General features: G+C 35.6%; 1 protein-coding gene across 1 annotated transcript in view; it reads left to right on the top strand.

The window, feature by feature from the left end:
- Positions 1 to 26,748, top strand: part of DLGAP2 (DLG associated protein 2) — a 248,892-nt gene that overhangs the window by 204,906 nt on the left and 17,238 nt on the right. The window contains exons 7-8 of the mRNA XM_044660924.1: positions 15,327 to 15,412; positions 17,649 to 18,064. Coding sequence (XP_044516859.1) covers positions 15,327 to 15,412; positions 17,649 to 18,064 — 502 coding nt within the window. The remainder of the gene's footprint in view (positions 1 to 15,326; positions 15,413 to 17,648; positions 18,065 to 26,748) is intronic.

Genomic DNA, 26,748 nt, shown 5'->3' with positions numbered 1-26,748 from the left:
AGAGAGAGAGAGAGAGAGAGAGAGAGAGAGAGAGAGAGAGAGAGAGAACGAGAACTATTGGAAACATATTACAACAATCAAGACAAGTGGTGATGAAGACCTAAATTTCCTAATTCAGTAGGTACTTTTGTGTATAGAGAAAAGTATCCAGAGAAAGAAACAAACTAGATATGTGGGATGAGTAAAAGTGAGAAGTTGAGTAAAATATTGAGGTTACAAACTTTAGTGACTGGGAAGGTGATTGTGCCCTCAGTAAAAGGTAAGATAATACATAAAAGGAAGTTGAAAAGGGAGGGAAAGAGAGAAAATTCCTGTCATAAGGGCATAATGGAAAATGAATAAATGGCTGGCTTGGGAACCCTCTTTAAATGGAAGTTCTGGGAGGAGCCCTCTACACTCCAATCAGAAGGAGGGGAAGAGGTGCTTCCAAGGGTTGAGTTCTAAGGCTTACATGATGTTTCCAAGATAAAGAGGTTTCTGGGGCATAATGAAGAAGTACAGAGGCCTGAGGGATTCATAGAGATAAGGCTGCTATTACAAAATCCTTTTAGGGTATATGATTTTTGAAGAAACATGAAATTCAGCATTTACTGCTCCAAATCACTAGTTTATCATCAACTGAAGGAAATGTGTTCAAACAGTAATAGTCACACTTCCCTGAGATGAAGCATTCTCCTCTTCAAATCAAAAGAATCTTTTACATTAAAAAATATTGTTCTCATTTCTTAAGCCTAGAGGTCAACATCTTAGGATCATAGATTTGAGCTGTAAAAATCCTTAGAGATTGTCTATGCCATGCCTTTCATTTTAAAGAAGGGAAAACTGATGTCCAAAGGTCTTAAATAACTTGCCCAAGATAAAGTAGATAATACATAGCTAGGTTCTCTGATTCTGATTCCAAGCTCCTTCCATTGAACCATACTGTTTCCCTTTAGAACAAAGATTCAAAAACCAACTTTTGTGTCAATTGGTTGAAGACAATATATTTTTCAGAATAATGTTTTTAAATGCATAAAATAAAAGACATTGAAATAAAAAGGAAGCCAATTACATTGAAATTGATATATCAAGATGTTTTTTTTAAAAGAACAGTTTCCAGAAGTTAGAATCCCTGTATTAGAGGCAGAACGAAGGAGAATTACATGATTACGAACCAGGGTAAGGGATATAAAGAGGATGAGATAGTTAGGGAAAAGTTGCTGAAGGTTGAGTACATGAAATTTTGAATACATCACCATATGCTAGGTTTTGTTGAATTCACATCTGAATGCAAGCTATATTTTCTTAAACATAAGTTTAGTACTTTAGAAAGGTCTATGATTTCATCAGCATGAGCACTCCTTTGAATAGTTCATAAGCCTTTCATTAATATATATGATTTCATAAGTTGCTGTGGCCAAAAAAAAATATATTATTGTTTGGTGGTCAACTTTCTGATGATGAGCCTCTCCAAATGTAACTAAATTGAACTCTGGATGACAGACAAAAAATTCCATCACCAGGTCTATTCTCTGAGCCCTCTGCTGCTTGCAGAGAACTAGTTTGTGTTATTCTGGCACTATCTGTGAAAACTCAGAGTCAACCTAATGCCAGAGTGAGTCATCAAAGGAGGAACTGAGCAGATTACATTTGGTACCCAGTAATAAATGTACCTATTCTGAAGTAAAAGCTTTAAGAATTTTGGAAACTCAAAATAGTAATTATCAATGAAAGACACTTCACAAAATCTGAACTGTAAGGAACTTTAAAGGACATCTAGTCTAATGCTATGTGCCCATCCAGAACCTCTTCTACAATATCATTGAAAGTAAGGCATTGGATCTCTACTTGAAAGACTCTACCAAATACATGGGAGTAACTAAGTAGCTCAATAGATTGATAGCTAAGCCCAAAAATGAGAGGTACTTGGTTCAAATTTGACCCCAGACACTTCCTTGCTGTGTGACCCTGGGCAAGCCACTTAATGCCCATCGCCTACCCCTTACTGTTCTTCTACCTTGGAACCAATACACAGTAATGATTCTAAGAGAGAAGGTAAGGGTTTTTTTAAATACACAACATCATCATCACCATCTCCATGGCTAACATTTATAAAGCATTATTACGTGCCAGCCATCATTCTAAGAAATGTATAATTATTATCTATCTCATTTATTCTTCACAACATCCCTGGGAAGAAGGAGCTATTACTATCCTCAGCTTACATATAAGAAAACTGAGGTACACAGAAGTGACTTGCCCAGGGTCACACAGCTAGTAAATGTCTAAAGCTGAATTTGAATTCAGGTCTTCCTAACTCCAGACATGACAACTCTATCAACTGTACCATCTAGCTACCCAACAAGCGTTCATCTCAAAGACAGAACAAAGAAAGTAATAGAGATTTAAATAGAAATTTTAATTTTGTAGTCTGAAGGATAAGGGTGTTTCAGACTAGATCTGGGATGTTATTTGCTTTTGAACTATCAGTGAAGTCTTGCCTCTGTACATACTAAATCCTAATTCTATTATTTATAGGCCTAGAGATTGCCTAGAGGCACTGAGAAAGTAAATTGATTTGCCCATAGTCACATAACTAATATAGAACAAAAATAAGAGTTGAACCCCAGGTCTTTCTGACTCTAATGCTAATATACAATGTTGCCTCTTAGATCTAATATTGATGACAAAAAATAATAATAATAAATAGCAAGAGATTTTATGTTAAGTTCTACCAATAATTTTTTAATGTATTTCTGATTGTGGGAGTTCTTAAAAATAGTCATAAATGATATCTGAGAAAGTGGAATGGAGCTCTGTCTCTCTAGGATCATTTCCATGTATTCATGATTAGAGAAAGGGTTATTTCTTATCTGAGGACCACTGTTACTAAGTTCAAAGAGGCTCCTTCAATAAAAAACTCTCTATGATGCATTGAATTTTTTTTGAGTATAGCAAATCCTAAAACAATCCACTATAACACAGAAGGTTTGTATTTTGTGATGCAGAAGAGAGCATTCATGTCAATGAAATCAAAGATCTTTTAAATGGAAAAGTAAGCATGACTAGAGGCAAGGTATGAACTATAGAACCACTTGAGGTTCTTTTTATCTCTCCATATACAAGTGTTATCTTTTCAATGGCTTATTTATTTTAAGGCTTTTGAGTTCTTTTGCTCAAACTCTCTTAATCCATATGAAATGATATGAAGAATTTATGTTCTCTTGAAAAGCAAAAAAAAAAAATCATATAGTGGAATTCACAAATATGCTGGTTTTAAGTGGCTACAATATCGATAGGCAATGTTCCATATGCAGATGATGGGATAATTGTCAGTGGGTTGACCCATTAGCATAGTGGAAGATAAATCCTACCCAGTTATAAAGAAAAATTCGATTCAGAAAAAAAATCAGTCAGGGAGGCAGCTCTGAAAGGAACTTTGTAAGACATCTAGTCTAATGCTATGTGCCCATCCAGGTTGTTTCAATACCTTAATGCATTCAGTTCAAGATATCAGAAGGCAGCTAGTAGACTAGGAATGGCTATGTAGATCTGGGAATACTCTCCATAGATATGACAGTTGAGCCCATGGTAGCTGGTAAGATCACCAAGAAAGAAAATGTAGAAAGAGAAGAGGAGAGGGCCAGGATGCAGCTAGAAGGTAGCTTCATGAAACATAAAGTTCAGTCACCATCAACAAAGGTGCAGTCAGCCATATATTAAACTCCTAACCATGGAGACAAGACATCTTTTTTATTTTGTCCGGTTGTGAATCATGTAGGTTTTACAAGTAGTGTGATATAGTAAAATGAGCATTGAATTTGAGTTCAGAAGATCTGGATGAGAGTCCTGGCACTACTTTTTGCTACAGCTGTTACCATGGGCAACAAATTTTTTCTCTCTTGCCTGAGTTTCCTCATCTGTAATAATAAATCTCAAAGACTCCTTCATCCCTTCCTCATCTGCATCTCACAAGCTACTACAGCTGCTGCCTGGTAACATAAACTTCATTTTGGAGATGCTAATGCAAGCAGGGAAGACCCTGTGGATGCACTTAATATCATAGATCAGTTACTTTGAGACTAACTTATTTGTCTCTGCTGACCGCTCCCCAAACCCTGGACAGGCCAAGCAGCAGCTTATGCCTCTACTCTCTATAAAGGCACCAGAATTAAATTCTGTCTTGGGAAAGTCGTGGCATAGTGCAGGGTGGCAGAAAGAAGGTTGCTCCATTCCCCCTCTCCCCAGCACCCAAAGACATTTTTTGCATGTCCCATCCCTCTCCAACTGCCCAATGCCAGCACTTCCTCCCTCCTCTGTCTGGGGTAATGTGGTAGGGGTTGGGGGGGTAGGGCTCACAGGCAGCTTAAAGTTGCACTTTGGGCACGGATCTCGAAAACATTTGCCAAGGCTGCTATAGATACTCTCTCTGAGGGCTCAATACAACTGACAGGGCTCCAGAAAGAAACACTTACAGGAGCAAAGAAATTCAGAATACAAAAAAGAGTGTCACTGGTTCAACTTCTTGCCAAAGAATCAGTTTTGTTTTTGCTCTCATTCTCAAAGTCATTTGAATTCGTGTTCTATTTCATGGTGATGATGGCGACTCCATTAATTAGCAGTCTTCTACAGCCAAGTCCATTGTTAAAACTACCTTATATGCAGTGCCCATCCCAGGGGTTGACCACACGCAGATGGGTACACGGTTACCAAGCTCTGTACATTAGTTTTCCTCCTTTAAGCCATATCTCCTCAGCTCTCTGAGGCAGCTAACAGTAGTGGCTTGGGCAGCCTCTTGCCCAAAATTATTAGCTTTACTGTCAATCATTCTGTCCAAAGTTTTTCAGCTACCTATCAACCAGATGAACCATAGGACAGCTGGAGAGCAAAAAGCTGCCTGGGCAGAGAGAGGATGGGAGGACAGAGGTGTAAATGAGAAAAGGGTATTTGAAGGAGCCTACCAAAGGGGAAGATGGTCTATTCCAATAGATATCTAAATCACACAAAATTTTATCAGATACCACCTTTGGTTTATATTTCATAACTTGGCACTCTTTAGTGTGGGCTATATGCAATAATGAGGAGAAGAAAGAAAATCGTAATTCACATTTGTAAAGCACTCTAAGGCATATAAAGTGTTTTTTTCTCACAAAACCAGTGGGCTTTGGAATGCAAATATTGTAATCCCCATTTTATATACTGGGAAACTGAAGTTCTAAGATGTTAAGTGGCTGGCCTGTCTTTACACAGATAGTAAGTATCTTAGGTGCCATGCAAACCAAGATTACTGGAATCCAAATCCTGCACTCTTTCCACTATGCCAAGCTCAAAAAAAGTAAAATTCTTTATTTGGAAAAGATGAGCCAAGAAATGTGAAAACAATTCCTAAAATGAAAATATGTTCTTGAAGTAGTCTTTTTAAAAATAATTTTTCCAAAAGTAAGGAAAAGCTAAATGTAAGCACACGTGGTTAAATATATCATTTCCTTTTTTCTGACCATAAAGTATATAAAATATTGCATATCAGAGTAAATTGCAGTAGATAGATGAAAAGAAGGAAGAATTTTTTTTAAATCAAAGCAACGTCAGTGGTCCAAAGGCTTATGAGGAACTGAATAAGAATAGCTCAGTAGCTCATTGGCCATACCAAATCTATTCTGATTCTCATTTCATGTGACTGTTAAGTCACATGATATTCAACCCAGTGCACTGCTTTCGATTTGCTAAATTGAATGTTATTCTGTTCATATAATTCAGAGAGTTAAATCTGGAAGAAGTCCTATAGACTACTTGGTCCAAACATCTAATTTTACAGATTGAAAAAAACTGCATTCCAGAGTTATCCAAGGTCACATAGATAGTAAATAGCAGAAACTAAATATTTGAATTCAGATCTTATCTTTTCAGGCAGCTATGTGGTACAGTGGACAGAGTAAGGAGCCTGGAGTAAGGAAGATCTAAATTCATATTTGGCCTTAGACATTTACTTGCTGTGTGACTCTGGACAAATAATTTAATCATGTTTGCCAGAGTTTCCTCATCTGTAAAATGAACTGGAGAAAGAAATGGCAAACCACTCCAGTCTCTTTGCCAAGAAACTCTCCCACACATCTCCCCCCCCCCCCAAAAAAAAAAGGCAGGTGATAAAGAATCAGACACAACTGAAAATAACTGAACAACATTCTAATCATTTTGAATGGGATATGCCTATTCTTCTTCTGACTGATTTACCAGACTTCTGAGTATCAGATCTTGTAGTATAGCAAGAGAAAACATTAATTAAGCGCTTATTGTATGTGGAACATTGTGTTAGGTAACAGGAATTATAGTAAATTTAGATAAGGTATTATCCCTACCTTCATGAAGCTCACAGCCCAATTGTTCCCAATTCATTTAACTTTTATGAGATTTTGTTTGAGTACAGATATACATCCAAACATTAAAAAACATTTATTTGTTGCATGGTATAAAATGTATTAACATTGTAACCCTTTTGCCAGAAAATCTCATGAAACAAAAAAGCCAGGAACTTTGGAAGGAACTTTCTCAATTCTTTTGTCTCTACCCCCGGAAGCTTGAATGGTAGAATTCTGCATGGTACCAGCTATCATACTGATATCAAGGCAGTATTTATAAACATTTTATTCATATTACAAAATAATACTCATGGGGAAGTGTAATGCAAAAGATGCAAGAGAGGCTTTTGCTCTTGCAGGGAGCCAACTGAAAAATTCTGGCAATTAGAAGCCTTAGAATTCTGAGAGGAGTCAGTTGGTCCCTGAGGCTTGAACAGAGTGGATGGACTAACTAGAGCTCTGCTTGGCTTTCAGTTTTGCTTTGGCCTGTGCTTTATCTCTGGACAATTTGAACCTAGCTAATTTCACTAGACCTCTCCCTGACCTTCTCCATATTATTTCCCTGTTTTCCCTGTCTGTTTTCCTGGGGTTCTGGGAGACAGGGTGGCTTTTGGGTTTTTAGTGAATAGACTTTGTGGGTTTAGTTTTCCCTATTAGGCAAGTAGGACATCCTTGAAATCAAATTATCCCTTTAGTATACCCTCTACTTTAAAAGCAGCAAAATCTTCCTCCGGCTGGGAGAAACAGGTCCTCTCTCAGTCTAACCTATTCCTGTGACCCTCCTCCATCTTGAGTTTCTCCCTAGTGGCTTTCAGAAACCCCAAACCTTTCTCTCCTTCCTGACCAACCCTGAACATTAATAAATACCTTTGTTATCTAATCAAACCCTCTGGAGAATCATTGTGTTGAAGATTAGGCAAGGGTTGAAGGGAAAGGAATTATTCTCTTTTATTACTTGAGGGAAACTGGAGGCATCCATCTTGGGAGGAAGTAGTTGCCCAATGCTTCCTCCCGAATCCCTTCAGTTTCACTGACAGGGAAGTGTCTTGCGACTCCTCTTTTGAGGACTTGAGAAACTGACAAGAAAGCCCTCAAGTCAGATTTCAATCATTTCTGACTGGCCTTATTCCTTGTGTCTGTAGAAATACCTTTCCTGCCTGGAAGGGTTCAGCCTACTACCCCCAGTATCCTCTGTCTCTAGCCTGGGTGTCTTGTCTGTGTTAGCTGCCTCACCTGAACACCTCACCCTGTACACTTACCATACCACCTTGTCCTTCCTAGACTCAGCCTTCCCTTTCATTCCTCTCCTATCATCTCAATCACCTTTTACCCCTCCGTCACTCAGCAAGGGAAGGAGAGCACCCCCAAACTTTAGTGTCCCCCCTTTTATCCACCACAGAAGTTAGGTCATACAGTGGGTAGACCCCAGACCAGAATTGGGAGAACTTAAAATGTGGCCTTGGATACTTCCTAGCTGTGTGACTCTGGTCTGGTTATTTAGCACTGATTGCTTAGCCCTTGCTTCTCTTCTGTCTCAAAGAAACAAACAAACAAACAAAAACTTACTAGGCAAGGTTTTAAAAAAGAAACCTCAGGAGTTTTCTTTGTTTGCCACGAGACAGATCCGTCCCTATAAGGTATCACAGCTCTAGTGATGAGAGTTTATCTTTCTGAAACTATTCCAACCTTATCCACTGTTCCCAGGAGCTTATCCCAAATAAAGATCTCCTTCCTATAAGATTATATAGTTTACATTCCCGTCACACATTTCAGGCTCAAGTATGGTCACCAAACACCTTGATGTGCCTCTTATGGTATCAAGACTGGGCAATGACTAATGGTTTGCCCCATGAAAGTATAATAATTACTTTGGCCTCACTCTTCCAGAGTGAGATTTTCTACATCTGCCCCCTGGATTTTTAACATGCTTCTGAAGGATTAAGATATTTTTTCACTAATACTATTAGTTTGAGCCTCTTCATTCCTATGTGTTCTACCATTGTTAGTCACCAATAATTTATGCCCCAGTTCTAACTAATCAACTAATATTGATTAGCTTTATTAAGGGGCATTTTCTTTGAAGTGACTAGTTGGTACAGTGGATAGAGAACTGGGCCTGGAGTCAAGAATATCTGAATTCAAATCTGTCCTCAAATATTTACTACCTATATGATCCTATTCAAGCCACTTATCCCCTATTTGCCTCAGTTCCTCATCTGTAAAATGGGCACACACTGGAAAAGGAAATGGTAAACCACTCCTTTACCAATAAAATCCCTTGGACAAAATCCATGTGGTCACATCAAGCCAGAAATAACTGAATAACCACAAATTTCTGTAAAGTTATAAAAAGCACAGAAATATCTTTCTCTCTAAAATCTGTGCCTATGCCACCCTATGCCACCTAGATCTCTAGGGAATACTGGGTTATATTTAACAGAGTTTCTATATAATATTGAGCCCCACCACCACCAAATTCATGTCCAAATATGGCAAAGCTGCTTCTCAGCTCCTACTGGACTGGTCCCATGGTGAGCTGTCTGACCACCAAATCTGAGATGGATTATACTGCTGCATATTGTGGTGCCTCACTCTGCTTATCTTTTGAAGCTCATGAGATCATAGCTAGCTTCAATTTCCTTCACATGAATGTAAAAAGGACTAACAATGAAAGAAGCAACTCAGGACCATCCACTCATAGATAGAGAGGTAAACTGGAGGCTTCTCTCTACTGAGAACTTAGTCTTTGCCTTCTCACTTGAACACACCAGATAGAAAAAAGAAAAACCAAGCTCCTGGCCATAGTAACTAGGGCCTTTTGAATGCTCTCCAGTTCTGATTACACAGCCAATCAACAGTTCAATTTCTCATATGTTTTAGCAGATTAAAACTATGTAAGGAACATCTGCACCTGCTCCAAAGTCTACATCGGGATTTTTCAGCCAAGGAGCACATTGTACATTTTCATATGATTGAGCTAATTTGTTCAGCCCCCATTACAAAAGGATCATAGATTTTAGAGCAGAAGAGGACTTAAAGGTACTTTAGTTCAGTGCCTTCATTTTACCCAGAGGTTAATGATTTGCCCAAAGTCTCAAAGATAGTATATGGCAGAGGAAGAATTAAAAACTAGGATTTTTTTTTAAACTTTACTTTCTGTCTTGGAATCAATACTGTCTATTGGTCCTAAGGCAGAAGAGTGTTAAGGGCTAGGCAATGGGGCTTGCCCAAGGTCACACAGCTAGGAAATATCTGAGGCCATATTTGAACTTCCCATCTCTGGGCCTGGCTCTATGAGTTCCCAATTGCCCCCAAAACTAGGTATTTTTAATCCAAAGCCAGATGTCTTTCCACTGCCTGTTACATCCCACTTGAGCAGGAGCTAAGAAAGAAGCTCAGTTGTACTTTAATTTCATATCTTTAAGCCTTTGGATGGAATCATTCAGATCATCCACAGCTATCAACAATGTGTTGTACTAGAGGGCAATTTTTAACAGTTTTGTAAGTTATGCATGTAGTCAGACCTTTATCATTTTCCTAAACCTGTTGAGGGGAGACTAGGAAGATCCCAAACCAGATTCTTTTACTAGCAAATTATTTCTTTTAAGGTTCAACCTTTGATAGAGCTCTGACAATTCTAAAGGTAAAAAATAATGAATGATGCTGTAAAACTAGCAATATTTCCCAAGCACCAGCTCCTAGAAGAGCCCTGGACTATGGCAATGCCCCAAACTTTTACTATCCAAGGCCCTTCTTTCTTAAAATCTATAAATATGAAAAGTTGAATCCTCATTCTCCTCCCCTCTATAATTTATTCCTCTCTCTCCAAATCATCTCTCCTCATTCCAGCCTGTCCCTGCCCCTTGAGCTACTGAAAGCTATTGAATTGAGGCCATGGAATATGGAGCAGGAGTAGAATGACCCAAAGTAGATAATCTGGATATTTACCAGAGCACAGTGCAGTCTGGGTTGGGAAACACCAATTTAGTTTTGTATTATATAATATGATATTTCTTCAGGCTTTAAAAGAAGAATGCCTAAGCCCTGTCTACTGGGAAAGACAGGATAGAATCTGTACCAAAAGTTTGTATTTAATCCAGTCAGCTTGTCCTGCACAATTTAAATTTTAAAAAAAGTGAAAGTTTCCCTTCACATTCTGTGATAGATCAGAGTTCCAATTTCCATCAGAATAGCCCTGTACAACAGAACAGATTGACCAGCTCAAAGACTTCTGTTTCAAGTCAACCTGTCCCTTACATATTTAATGCAGCCAAAATCTTACAACTCTTCTTAATCCATTCCCAGACAAGGAGTCAAAACAAGGAATTATTATCTTCTTTCTTCTATCTTATATTCCTTCAAGGATCTGAAGGGCTGTCATGTGGAAAAGGGATTAGACTGCATGACTTAACCATTGAGGCCAGAACCAGGAGCAGTGAGTGGAAGTATCAAAAGAGCTCACTTAGATTTGAAATAAGGGAACATTTTAAACAATTAGAAATATCCAAAATTGGAATGGGCTGCATTAGGCAGTATTAAGCTTCTCATTAGAAGTCTTCAAGCAAAGATGGAATAAACACCTGTTATTTATATAACTAGCAGCCTTGAGATCTGAAAAGCACTCTACATATATTATCTCATTTGGTCCTTACAGCAAGCTTATGAGGTAGGTGCTATTATTTTGCCTATTTTAAGAGTCCCACCAGGATTAAGTGACTTGCCCATTATCACACAGTTATTAAATCTCTGATGCAAGATTTAAACCCAGGTCTTCTTGACTCCACAGCCATTTCTCTATTTACCATTCCACCTAGCCATTAGTGTGTCACAGAAGGGATTTTTAAATAATAATTTAGACTCGGTAGCCACAAAGATGCTTCCCAACTATGAAATCTTGTGATTCTACTGTTATTTCTCCCAGACAAATTATTTGGCCTCACTTTTCTTCATTAATATTCTACCTTCATGTTTCTTATGAACCTACATTGAAAATTATTATTGTAAGCAATATGATAAAGAAACACTAACTTTTTAGGTCTCTGGAAAAAAAAATTGTTCTTTTAGACTAATTAGAGGACCTGCAGTTCAAATTTAGTATTCGGTCCCTAAAAAGAATAAAAAAGATTTCTCTTCAAAGCAATGTACCAGCATTGTTCACCTTAAGATTTGGAATAGAGTATATGAAATAACCTTGTTTTATCATGTTATTTCTAATTTGAACTAGAACAAATCATGAATGATGACTTTCCCTGGTATCACCATCCCCATAATCATGAGCTCATTGTTTATTAAATGGCCATTTGGTGTCTCCTACTGCACATCGGTTTACCAGTATGTGATTAAGTTGGTGATGAGTTTCACCACAAATTCAAAGTCCATTCATCCTTAGAAATTACCTAGTCCAGTCATCTTGTTTTACATTTACAAAGTATTTTATATCCATAATTCCATTTCATAGTTGTTCAGTATGTAATATTCATTGTATCTACTATATTGAAGGAACTACATTAAGTGCAAGGATTATAAAAACAAAACCAGATTTTATCTTCAAGGAATTTACATTCTACTCGGAGAAAACAATATGACCACAGGTGAATTTAATAAAGGACAAGTAGTCAAAGAGGGAAAACAGAGCTCAGATCAAAAGCTCTCAATTATTGGAGAAGGGAAAGAGCATTAATTTTTGGGGTAAGGCTGGTGGAAACCACAGCAATTAACTTTATAAATTGTTGTGTAGATGTAAGCTGATCTTATTACTGCTGTTAGAATGTGTTATACTTTGTCTCATATGACCCATTATGAACCCAGTGGGATAAGTGGAAGAGGTAATGTTATCTCCAATTTACAGATAAGAAAACTGAGTCTTAAGGAAAGTAACTGACTTGTATATGGTCACAGAGTTAAGGAGGTCAGAGCTAGGATTTTGATCATATACTATTTTTTTGTCATTGGCAATTCTTGCCAAAAAAAAAAAGAATATAGCTTCAAGGCTGGCAGTGGCAGGGAGCCATGGGGATAGATTAAGATACTTACTGGTTACCTACAGTGTCTAGCGTGTAGTAGGTGTTTACTAAATTTTTAAAAGTACCTTTTTGAATTTATTTTCTTTTGATTGTAATTCATACATTGGGTGAAAACTTTAATTGTTTATTCATTTTAATAAACACATATTATGTGAGACGTACTGAGCTAGAAAAATATAAAGAGGCTTGAAGTTGAATTATATATTCCATTATTTAGAGACTGCTGCTAAGCTGATAGTTTGACCATTTGCTGAATGGTAAATATTTAAACTGATTTAAGTAATAGTCTATACCAGTACTAGGTCTGAAATCCAAAGAGATTTTTTAAGAAATTAGACAGGACCTACTTGTCTGATGATAATTATAGCTGCTCTTTTTGTGGTGGCAAAGAATTGGAAACTAAAAGGATATCCATCAATTGGGGAATGGCTGAACAAATTGTGGTATATAATGGTGATGGTATAATATTGTGCTATAAGAATCGATGAGCAAGATGATTTCAGAAATAACTGGAAAGGCTTGCTTGAACTGATGCAGAGTGAAATAAGCAGAATCAAAAAAACATTTTATACAGTAACAGCAATATTGTGGAATGATCAAATGAGATAGACTTAACTACTCTCAGCAATATAATAATCCAAGACAATTCTGAGGATCTTACAACAAAGAATGTTATCCACCTTCAGAGAAAGAACTGTTGAAGTTGGAATGTAAGATGAAAGCATATTATTTCTCCACTTGTTTATTTGAGTATATTTTGGGGGGTTGGGGTTTTATAAGACTAGTCACTTACAGGGGGCAGCTGGGTAGCTCAGTGGATTGAGAGCCAGACCTAGAGATGGGGATGGAGGGTCCTAGGTTCAAATATGACCTCAGACACTTCCCAGCTGTGTGACCTTGGGTAAGTCACTTGACTCCCATTGCCTACCCTTACCACTCTTCTGCCTTAGAGCCAATACACAGGTATTGACTCCAAGATGGAAGGTAAGGGTTTAAAAAAAAAAAAAGATTAGTCACTTACAAAAAATGAACAGTTTAGAAATACATTTTGCAAGATAATACATGTATAACACAGAGTGAATTTCTTGCCAGCTCCAGAAGTGGGGAGGGAAGAGGTGAGAATGACAGTTGGAATCATATAACTTCAGAGAACTCATGTAGAAATTTGTTATTACATGTAATTGGTAAAAAAAATTATAATAAATAATCTAATTAAATCATACCTCTGATATATAAGAAAAAAACAATAATATCACTCACTTAACCACTGGAGAAGTGAATATGGGGAAATAAATTGTGAAACTAAAACTAAAACACAAGCATCTCAACCTTCTCCAGTCATTCAATAGAATTTTGCATTTTTTCTTTGTTTTTCAGTGATTCTTAATTACACCAGTCTACATGTACTGGTATATAACTGTCTTAAAGAAAATATTTGTCACATTATGATTAGCCACAGTCAGCCTAAACAGCTATCATATGCTGGCAGTCCAGAAGTAGTTGTCTTTGGCAATCACGTGGCAGTCTGGAGAAACAATGTGCTATAGTAGAAAGAGCCCGAGAATTGGAGACACAAAGTTCCAGGTTCAAATCCCAGCTTTCACATTACCTTAAGTTTTTCTTCTGTGATATGGAGATCATAATAATAGGCCACCTTTGGAGTCAGAAAGACCTGGCTTCCACCTCCACTCTTATCTTCCTGGATTTCTCTACACCACATTAATGATGGGCTGAATCAAAATACCTAAATACATATTTTCATTACCTACTGAGGTATTGTTTGGTAAGAAGGTACTCTGTAAATTTTTTAAATTGTGTTTATGTGTAATTATTTTATATGTCAGAGTACAATGAACCTATGAATTCAACACTATAGTGGTCATGCAGCTACATTCTTATGTATTCATTCCAACTGACTATTATATTGAAGCTTTTCAGGTTGTACCTTCTTCCCTTCTTTCAAGAAATAGAGATCTAGTGGGTCCATGTTCTTCACCTTATCTTTCTGGTGGTCATTTGTTTAAAAAAAAAGTGAACCAGCATAATTATGATACTTTTTAACTTGTACATTATTAGGAGACAATCCTTTATCAGGGAGTTTCTAACATCAATGAAGTTAGAGGTTCAGACCAAAAGCAATAGTCTACTAAAATTTCTCTATGTGATAAATTCATAGTAAGGATAATCATGACAGCATTTGTGCCTGTTAGTTTTGGCAGCTGTAGCTTTGATGACTGGCCCCGATTCTATAATGACTGACAACTACACAAATAGTTACTGTTCTCTTAGCAAAGTCAAGGAAATGTGAAATGTATCTATGTTTATATACATGTGTGTACATACAAGTCTGTATCTATGTATACATATGAGATGCATCCACATATACTTGTGCATGTATGCTTTTATATATGCATGTGTATGTCTGGATATATGCCGTATTTATTTATTATATACAAAGTTAACATTAAAAAAACCCACTTAATTGAGTGTTTTTCTATTTGTATGTCAATAGAAGTTCTTCAAACCACTTATTATTTGTTATTAATTACATTTTGGTTACATGCTGTTATTTGTATGTTGTTCATACCCTGTATATGACCCCTAGCATTTTAGGACATGCTTAGAGATTTTGGTACTCATGTTATTAAAAAAACTGCACAATGGGTTATTATAATAATGCAATTCAAATAAAGCCTCTTCTTGACTGTACTGAACCAAGTAATTTCATTTGCATATATTTAAAAGATAGAATTGCAGAGCTAAAATGGTTATGTAAAATTTTGTGAAACACAGTAGCAAAATTGTTATACCCATGTGAGTGGAATTTTTTCTTTTTTGTGTGATTTTACTGGGTCAAGTGCTTCACTGAATTAATTAAATGAATATATAATTAACTACAGTAAATGAACAAAAAAAAATTAGCTTTTTCATGTTCAGTTCTACATTCACATCTTTTGTATTGAATTAGGTGGAAACAGCAACTGATTCTGATACAGAGAGCAGAGGCCTGCGAGAATACCACTCTGTTGGAATACAAGTAGAAGATGATAAACGGTAACTCAATCAAAACAAAAACCAAAAAAAAAAAAAATAGTGTTATGTTTCAGGAGCAAGAGTTATATGTTATGAACCTGTTTGCAAACCTCTAGATCATAGTAACCGTCAATAATTCATAGTTTGTTTTCATATTCATGCTACTCAATTTATATCATTCAAATATGACAACATTTGTCCTTGCCCAACTATTCTTTCTTCAAAAGGCAAGGAAATTATTCTTCCTCTGGTCATTTAACATTCTTGAAAGTGAAGGAACTGATAATTCTATATGCCAAACTTATTGAGCCAAAGAGAAAGAAATTAAGTCAAGAGCACATTGATATTAGAAATATTTGCACTTGACCTTGTCAAATGAGAAGAGATTAGGGAAGAAAAGGCACCCAAACCCAAATCACAGTTTGAAGCAGCTCTTTTAGGCTGTTAGAAAAAATAATGAAGATATGATCCCAAAATAACAATGATGATGACATAAAATATCAAGTTAAATTTTGTTTTTATGTCAAATACAAAAGAATAAATCTTGAAAATCAAAGAGTAATGGATAAATTAGTTATTCTTACTCCTGGTGGATTGTCCTCCATCTATCACTTACTGGCTGTATAACCCAAACCAAGTCATTTTACTTCTTTACATTTCAATTGCTTCATCTGTAAAATGAAAGGATTGGATTAAATAATCTTGAGTTAGTTCTTGCACAAAAGTTTTTTTTTTGATTTCTATAATTCCTATGCTTAATTCTACCTTGTGGGATTTCTATTACAAAGCCCATGAATCAATATAATCCCAAAGAGTTTTTCATATGAGACCACTTAAACAAATGTTCACCTTTCAACGATAGAAAAAACTAGGCATACTAACTAATTGTCTGTCAGGCCTTTTGCCTTTATGTAGGAAAGCAAATGGGAAAAACAGCCTTCAAGTTAAACAGATACACCCCAAACTGTTAATTCTTTGTGGATCCAGTTGGTGTGAAGCCAATGCTTCCCTCTAGTACTAAATTGTGGGTTCATTAATACACATACACATACACATACATCCTGGATCCCCTTCCTACATGATACCCAGAATCCTGCACACGTGGTCAATGATGTTTGCTACATATTTGCCAAAGACTCAATTTCAATCCATTGCCTATGACTCACTTCAGCATCTGAATGGGAAAATAGCTATCACTCAAAATAATTGCAGTGAAAATACTTTAAATTATCTGCAGGAAAACAGAGTCAGAATGCTCTTTTTCATGAACTAGTTGATTTTTTAAAATCATCGATAAGTCAATATGCTGTAGAAAAATATAGACTATGAATTATGCTAGTGGTTAACAAAATATAGTGTGAGCTAAACATGTTTTAATTCATCAGAGGCTATATGGTATAGTAGAAAGAGCATTGGATGTGAAGTCAAAACACCTGGTTTTGAATTTTAGCTGAATCACTTATTCCCTAAGTGGCATCAAAGAACATTTAACTCTCCTGGTTCTCAATTTTCCTATTTATTAAAAAGGAAGTTGGTATGCTGTTGTTTTTCAGACATGGCCAACTTTTTGTGACCTCCATGTACCATAACATGTCAACAATATTCTGGGGTTTTCTTGACAAAGACACTAGAGTACTTTGCCATTTCCTTCTCCAGTGAATTAAGGCAAACAGAGGTGAAGAGATTTGTCCAGGGTCACACAGCTAGTTAAGTGTCTGAGACTATATTTGAACTCAAGTCTTACAGGCCCAGCATTCTCTCCACTGAACAATCTAACTGCCCCTAAAAGTTGGTGAAAATGACCTTAAATCTCTCCTCTAGTTATATGCCATTTTTGTATGTAAAATTTTTCATATTATTTCCATACAAAGGAAACATAATAAATGTTTTGCATATTTCCAATTGAAAGAAAGGCATTTGAAATGAAAGAACAAGCAGTAGTTCTGGTATTATCTTTCCTAGTATTATTCAGTTGGCTTAAAAAAAACTATCTTAGTTAAGAAAGTGAAACTTGAGCATGCTTGGCAATTAATTATAGATACGTGTACTTATTTCACAAATTAAATGGACAAAATGCATTCAATTGATAAAATCCTAAATTTTATCCTTGAATGGTTAAATCTTTGGAGCATAGGCTTATTAATTTTGCAATTCTTAAGAACTCTTATTTAGAACTATGCACATTTATGGTGATGAGGGAATAAGGCACAGTAGTTTGGTCAATTTTTCTGCTATTTCTACTTTTTTTTTTTTCCAGACATGGTCGGTTCAAACGTTCAAATAGTGTGACAGCTGCAGTTCAGGCTGACCTCGAACTGGAGGGCTTTCCTGGACACATTACTATGGAGGACAAGGGTCTTCAGTTTGGTTCATCATTTCAGCGACATTCAGAACCTAGTACTCCTACCCAATATGGCGCAGTAAGAACTGTACGGACACAAGGACTTTTCAGTTACCGAGAAGATTATAGGACCCCAGTTGACACCTCAAATCTTCCCCCACCTGACCCTTGGCTGGAGCCATCAATTGAGACAGTAGAAACTGGAAGGATGTCACCATGTCGACGGGATGGAACATGGTTTATGAAGCTACTGCACACAGAGACAAAAAGGATGGAAGGATGGTGTAAAGAGATGGAAAGAGAAGCAGAAGAAAATGACCTCTCTGAAGAAAGTAAGGACACTTTGGCACCTTATAATTTTTGACATTAAGATTCCTTTAGGGAAAGAAAAGGGGAAAAATTACTTTAACACACTCTTAAAGTCTTTAAATGTCTATAACTAATAATATTGTACATTCTTCTTCTTCCTAAGCAGGAGGAGAAGACAAGTTAAAAGAAAGCCCACCTGTTGTGTGGTATGCATTTCTTTTTAGGCAAATGGAAGCAACCAAGGAGACAGTGTGGTATAATGAACAGACTTTGTAGTTTATAGGATTAGTAGTTTGGGGCAAAATAACCTAAATTTCAATCCTGTTCTGCTACTTACCACTTATATAACCTCTCATCTGTAAAATAAAGAGGCTGAGCAAGGTGACTTTGAATTCTAAATTTATAAACCTATGAACCTAGCGATTTTTTCATGTTTTTTACCAGATTAAAAAATCAATTGATTTACCTATTCTCTTTAATATGAACAAGCAAGTAATTTAGGACTCACTGTCTTTTTTTAATTTGTAGGGTACAAAGTTTATAAGAAACCTATGACTACATGAAGCCCAAACAACCAAATGAAAAGCAAAAGATTCAATCAATCAGTTATACAATCAACAATGGACAGGAGTTTGACTGTTTTTTGATAGAATACATGATAGATGTGATTAGCTTGACCAAATATTTTGACATCATGTCAACATAGCCTGAATGCCCTAAACACCTTCAGAATTTTTATAGGCTTAAATTATGTTAAAGCTTCATCATGTAGAAAATCATACTGACATTTATTTTGCCCACCTGTCTTGCAGAAAAAGATCACTTCACCATTACTTTTCAAAATTCACCTTTTTATCAATTATTTTTCAGTTTTAACAATAATACTTCTCTGTTTGTAGACTAGATTTATTATTTGTTTTAAGACTAAATGTATTAAATACATAATATTTAAGTTTAACATCTGTCCTTACTTAAAATGGATCATAGCTAGGTGGACCTGGAATCAAGAAGATCTGAATTCAAATCTAGCCTCAGATATTTTCTAAATGTGTGATTTTGGCAAGTGACTTAAATGCCATCTGCCTCAGTTTCTTCATATGTAAAATGAAAATAATCATAGCATCTGCCTCACAGGGCTTTCCTGAGCATAAAATGAGATATCTGTAAAGTGCTTTGTTAATCTCAAAGCACTGTAGGAATGCTAGTCTATTCTATTGTGCATTTGAAAATCAATCATCTTAATTTTTAAAAATCATTAATACATTTTCTCATCCCTAACATACGACAAAAGATTATATACCCTCCTCCCAACAGATTATTCAAAATTTAGAGACTCTGAAGCCAACTCATCTGCTTTGCAACATTTTAATATCGCATTTCCTAAGGAACTATGATAATATGTAATTTCAGCAACCTAGGAATGGAGGAGTCAAAATAAAATCATATAATAACCCTGCATTTTTCCCTTCTAATGTATAAAGAACACTGGTCTTGGGAACCAAAAGATCAGAGAAAGTGGTTTAAGTCATTTATTCTTAAATGTATTTTTGCTATAACATCTATTTCATATTCCTTTTTTAAGATTTTTTTTTCTTAAGAGAAAAGAAGAAAAAAACATTACACCTAATGCCATTTATATCTTGTCTTTACATATTCATCTTCTGGTCATCCAACTCCACTTGTTCTTTCCATGAGTAGATAACAGATGCTTAGTATCTGGGAACAGTTGTTGCCATGGTAAAGCATTTAAACCCTATTTGGATGATACGCACATGCATTTTTACAAGGGTCTAATGAATCTTAAGGTAACATTTGTTTTCTAAATAACATGCAGTTACATGTATCATCTAAATGGGGTGAATTTAAAGATGACATGCCCTATCTTTTTAGTAAAATAATGTTTTATCATGCACTTGAAAACCATTTTACAATTTTTCAATATACATATAACTTTATTATGATAATTTTTATTATTCTGTGCATTTTATAATATCCATTATAAAAGTAAGGAAACATAGATGCATGAAATTGTCTAGGGTGATAAAAAATAAGGATTTAGGTTGTCAGCTTCAGTCACATTTGTAAGTTTCTTCTGCTTGGTATTTTGTTTTGTATTCTTTTAAAGACCAATCAAGGATCTGAGTATTTATAGATTATAATCTATTTTTCCTTTATTGTTTCTTAGGCAAGAGTATTTGGAAATAACCTTTGAAATCAGAAAGTCTTACAATAATTCAGTTTCTCTGTCTTGTAATACTGATGCTTTCAGACATACAATTTTAAAACTATCATCCCCTGTATTTAGAAAACTTAGGAATAATGTCTATTACGTAAAATATTTAGTTTATATTTGTTTTCATTTGAAAACAATTAGTGTGCTGCTGCTAACAGGTGCTTTGTACTTAACATGGGGTCTTGTATTAATAGTCTGATTGTCCATTTTGGGCATGTGTTTATTATTTTAAATCAAGTTTTTTAGGTATTGATTTTTCTAATCTTAAAATCTAAGAAATTGGTTGATATTTTTATCACTGAAAATAGATACAATATAAAACCTCCATCGCTTTGACATTAATTAATCAGAAGATTAAATTAACCAGAATTGCAGTTGCCCTCTGCTTTTAGGGAAAATGTGCAAATCAGAACAAACTAAGAGATTTGATAAAACCTAAATTTTCAAGATTTTAATTTAATTGAAAGATTTTCAACATACATTCTGGAAGTAGTTTTGATTATATTTAATTTCCTACTTCTTATTATGGCAAACATAGCTTGGGGATAAGTGCTTCATGTTTGAAGATGTGGTCTTTGGCTTCAAACCCCAACTCTGCTAGTACCTAACTTATGTGACTTCAGATAGGTCACTGAACCAATTTGAAAATTGGTTCTGTAAGTGTAAGAGAAGGATGTATTAATTCTCCTTCGAAGTCTCATCCATCCCTTATAGTCTATTATTTCCTACTTTTTAGGGTATGTGTGTACCTGTGTACTTGTTTGTATGTGTATGTCTACACTGCCCTTTCACTGGTATAGGGAGTTCCAACATGAGGAAACTTCCTCTACCAATGCATATTGGTTTGCTTGGGGCAAGGAAAAGTTAAATGAAATGTCCAAGGTCACAGAACCAGTAAGGTTCAGCACTGGGACTTGATCCCACACCATTCTGATTATGGGATCATCTCCCTACCCTACTGTCCTCAAGATCAGTAATCACTATTGTCCACAATCATGGTCATGAAGTACTGCAAGAACCTGAACCATTTAAGATATTCAATAGCATTCACTATATTACATCCACAGTGTCCAGCACATAGTAAGTGCATAATAATTGATTCAGGTTGGAAGAATATGCAAGGACTTGTTTTTTTTTTTAAGTCCCATTTTTAATTTGTTTCCTTTTCTCAGAAATACTTATCAATTATCTAAAAAGTTTTGCTATTATTTATATAAATATATAACCTCTTATATATTTATATGTATATGTATTAAGTTTTCTATATTTACATGTGTTTTAGGAAGTAGATGGAAAGAAATTAATTTGAAAAATAGGACAGGATTAGTGTATGGAAGACTTTGAAAGTCAAGAAGAGTTTAGACTTGATGTAGTAATTGGAAGAAAACCATTAAAACTCTATTCATTTTTCCTCCAATTTACTAAGCTATCCCACCTCTCACTTATTTAATGTATAGTAGATTCAACTTAAATCATGTCTAAGGCTGGTCCCTTAAAGCTCAACATATCTATTTTTTTTTTATTATTGTATTTTGTTGACCACAACATAAATGAATGCACATGTTATTGTTATGAATTTGTGTGTGTTGATTTACCTAGATGCTCGTGTATGCTTTTTTGGTGTGAATACTTAAAACTCCACTGGATTTGTAATTTCGTTGTAGATTTTCCTTCCAAGGATGTAGTTGGTAGCTTGTCTGTGCTTTCACATCTTGTGTGACTTTCATTTCTGCCCTCACTTAAATTCACCACAGGGGAGCCATCTAAACTGCCAAGATCTACCTCATTTTCTCTTGACATCATGAGGAGCAATGAAGTACAGAGGCCACCTAATGATTGTTCTTTCTGCTCACAGCCATCTGATACCTCCTTATTTTGATTATCATCTTTATATGACCATATGTATTTGTGTACTTTTCTATGAGTATGGGCATTATGTGGGGTAATGTCTGCATAGGCATCTCAGTGGGAGGGAAATTAATATAAAAGATGTCTATGTGTTTGTTTTAAAGGGCAGGAGGTAAAGAATGTATATTCTGTCAACTCTTCAAAAACTAAAGTACAAGTAGGTGAAGCCCATTTGAAATTTGTTTCTTTCTCTCAGGATTGCTTATCATTTACTAAAAAACTTTACTATTATTTATATATGGTATTTCATATATTTATGTGTATAGATAGTTGTCTATATTTACATTTGTATATAGACATATGTAAATAAATATAAAACTATATATGTCTTTATATTTATATATGTATATATATTTCAGGAAAACTTTTTGGATAAGTGATAATAAATTCTGAGAAAAGAACAAGAAATTCAAAATATGCCTCACTCTCAAGTGCTTTAGTTTTTCAATGGTTGTCAGAATATACATTTTTTTTACCTCCTGTACTTTTTAAACAAATGCATATAAATATATATGAGCTATATAGATATAGATACATGTTGTTGTCTTTATACAAAAGCAGACCTTCCTTGGGTAAGCCTGCCGATTTGCTAATTTGCTTCTGTTTGAGAAGTAACAATTCCTTTATCCAGGTCATTAAAAATTTTTTTTCTAGCCTGTTTCCATCTAGTATTCGCTATTTGGCTGGCCAGTGGAAATTGTGTGTGTCATGGACAAAATAACATATTTGAAAATATATACCCCTGATGATACAAGGAAGTGGATTTTTGTTCAACATACTCTAGTTCAACCACTCTAGCCCTAGTAATGGGAATGGGCTGCCCCATAGAGTGGTTAGTTTCTCATCACTAGAATTATTTAAGCTAAAGGAAGTGACCATCTCTCAAGATGCTATAGAAGTATATTCCTGTACTATCACAATAACCAGGAGATCATAGATCTAGAGCAGAAAGAGACCTTAGAGGTTATCTGATAGTTCATTCCCCTCATTTCACAAAAGAACCAAGGCCCAGAGAAATTAAGAAACTTTCCCAAAATCAGATAGGTAATAAGTAGCAGAGCTAGGATTTGAATTTAGAGCCCTATAAGTTCAGCAATTAAATTTCAATGTGCTTTAACCTGACTGCACTATGTCTTATGTTTGTGTCTGGTAAATTACTAGACTGTACATTCTCTTAGAGTAGAGAACATGTCAATCATATGTGTAGCCCCACACTACCCAGCACCATTCATTGCTTATAAGATGTCTCATGCATTGTTTTTAATGACTGAATATAAAATTGTGTGCTACCAAGTGGAAGCATTCATTCTTACCAATAGTCACAAATAATGAGAATGATGGAAAATTCCTTTTCATTATTTTATTCCTATTTTTACTAGAAGTAGAAAATCATAGGCTGAAACTAAGGTATTTCTACTAAGTCTGGCACTAATGTAGTGAGTCCATAGAAGTGTGAGGCCACCAGGCTGCCTGTGGAGGGATGAACCAATGCAGCTCAGAAATGGAGCAAGCCAAAATTTCTGTGTTAAACTGTACTGGAATCAGGCCACGAGTGGCCACCAGACTTGCATCCTGGGGGAAATATAGAGCTCTCAGTCTAAAAATAATTTCTTTAAACTTTCCTTTTAATAAACACATTTTCTTTCCAAGAAAAAATCTAATCACACACACAGTAGATAGATGCATGATTGGGGAGGGGGAGATGTGTAAAGGTGGCAAACAAATGTCATCACCTTCACAGTTTTGCCTAAGGCTAGCCTTGTTCACAGTAACAAATTATGAAATTGAGAAGCAGAGGCCAAAGTCATGATTCACAGCAAAGTGGATTGCCCCAAGTTCACATTGCCTTTTACCAATATTTATTCATCTCAATTTTCAACAAATATAGCTGAAGCAGAGCCAGCAGCAAATGGGAAGGGGCTTGAGGGTGGAAGGAATTCATTGTTTTCACAAATATTTAAAAGATGAAAGAAAGACAGACAGAGACAGAATACTCCTTAGGAAACTCAACAACTTCATAAGTTGACTAGACTCTCTCCTGGAAGCAAAATAAGAGCTTAGATAATTTTTTCACTCTTTCAGACCACCAAATTGAACTGAAGAAAATTTAGCATAATATTAGATACTTCTGCCTACAGCAATGATGAAACAAAATCCATAATTAATCAGAGATCAGTCTCAAGGAATTCCTTTCCCAAAAAAGTGATAGTTATTCAAAGAGCAATTCAAACTATATTCCATGTAATTCAATTAAAAATCTCAAGAAAAATACAGATATTTCAGTGAAGTTTCATGGCAAATCTAGGTCAAATTGGAAATTGCTAAAAATATGTGATTAATTGCAATTGTTGAACAGGTTAATCATGTAGATCAATAGTAAGAGTTCAAGTTGTTTGGTAGATTTTATATTCTGATTAGCATCAGTTCTTTTCTTCATTTCTTGAAAGGATAGTTGTTTAAAATAAGGCAAAATTAGAGCTGTAGAGCAGAAAGGAATAAATTGAATTTTTGCTTCAAATTCTTTGCAATTATAGGAAACTCTTTACACTGCAGGTATCAGTCAGGGTCATTATCATTCATGGAATAGCAAAAGCCTTTTACCATTAACATCCACATCAGTAGTGATGCTCTTTGACATTCATCATCTTCAAAGCCAAAACACAATCTATATTGTTCATAATTACTCTCTAGTCCACTAAAATAACATCAGAATATTACACGTCTATTAATGCACTGCTAAAGATTACAAATTGAAATACTTTATATTAGCTCTCTACTTGAATTCCATTTGAGGAAAAAGAATAGTGTGGATTAAAACTTGCAATTCTCTAAAAATGATTGGCTTCTTTAAGGAAATGTATTCATTAATTTTAACTGTATATTTCTCCCTTGACAAGTTGATTAGAATAAGCTTCTCCTTAAACTTGTTCGTAAATCATTTGTGTTATTTAAGATTTACAAATAGTGTTCTATGAAGAAACCAAAAGGCAATCCTTACTCTGATGAGGCCATCACTATAGCATTGTATTTAATTTTTAGTGACAAAATTTGAAAGATATCATGGTATGGCGGAAAGAGCTTTGGATATGGAGTGAGATAACTTGAATCTCAGCTTCAATATTTACTACCTGTGTAACATTACAGAAGTTAGTTAGAATAATTTCATCATAACATTTCTTATCTAGAAGGTATCCCAGAGACTATTCAGTAGATCGAATATCTAAATATCGATATTATTGTTATGTTGTCATTGTTGTTATCTTCCTATTCAATTGGTAATCTAACTAATTCCTATGTGGGCAAGAAATAATTATGCTGTATCTTCCTAGGAACTTCATACATCTTGTGGTACTATTTATAGACTTCTGGATCTCTCAGTTATCTGATAGAGTAAAGCTTCATGCTAACTAATATGGTGTGGATCTCTCTAGATTTCTACATAACTACTTTCTTTTTGCTCTCTTCTTACTTGTCTCTTCACACCTTTTCATTTTCTTTTGCTGGATCATCAACCTTTATAACCCTCACTAAAATGATGAGTGTACCTCAAGTTTTGTCCTGGATCTTTTCTTCTCTCACTATGCTCTCTCTCAATTACAGATCTCATCTGTTCACATGGATTCAAATGTCATTCCACACCAACAACTACCTATTGGTCATTTTGAACTAGATATTTTTAAGCATCTCATGCCCAAAATAGAACCCACATTTCTTCTGAATTATTAAAATTCTTATGGTCACTCAGGCTCCCAACCCTCATGTTACAACCTTAGCCTTCATTCTCACTTCACAGATTCATTCAGTTGCCAGAATTGCCATTTCTATCATCACAACCTCTCTTATCTATATCCCTTTCTCTGTATCCACGTAGCCACCACCATTGTTAAGGCTTTTGCCCCCATTTTAGGATCAGAGGATCATAGATCTAGAGCTGGAAGGGATCACAAAAGGTCTGTTCAAAATTCATCCTTGGATCTCTCCCACCATTTGCCACCTTCACTCCTACATAAATGCTGCTGAATGAAGATGGAGAAAAGCATGCGACCATTGTGACAAGGTCCAATACAAATTTGTTACAAACTTCAAATGGGTCCTAATTCTTGTTAGGCAACCTTACTATACCTCCCTTATTAACTCACAACTCTACTCTCTGTAGCAACTCTTCAAAACTTTTTCATTCTTCCCAAAACATCCCATAGTTCCTCCTACCCCTATCCTCTCAACTGAGAACTTTGCCTCATATTTTACAGATAAAACTTGAGATTATTTTACAGATAAAACTGTGAGTTCCCTCTTCTCCCTTCATATTCTTCTCTAATCACTCAGAAGCCTTCTGCCATTATATCCTTCTTCACCCATGTCTCACAGGATGAAGTGGCCATGCTCCTTACTAAAGCTAAACTCTCTGCTCGTTCAAGTGATCTCATTCTCCTCCAGCATCCCATGTCCTCCAACATATTGCCCCCTCTGCCATTACCACTCTTTCACTTATCTCCCTGCCTCCTGCCTATGTACATGCCCATGACTCCTCCATCCTGAAAACAACAATAACAACGAAAAACCCTT

This window comes from Gracilinanus agilis, chromosome 2, assembly GCF_016433145.1.
Source record: "Gracilinanus agilis isolate LMUSP501 chromosome 2, AgileGrace, whole genome shotgun sequence".
Classification (NCBI taxonomy): Eukaryota; Metazoa; Chordata; class Mammalia; order Didelphimorphia; family Didelphidae; genus Gracilinanus; species Gracilinanus agilis.
This window is presented reverse-complemented; position numbering and strand designations above follow the sequence as displayed.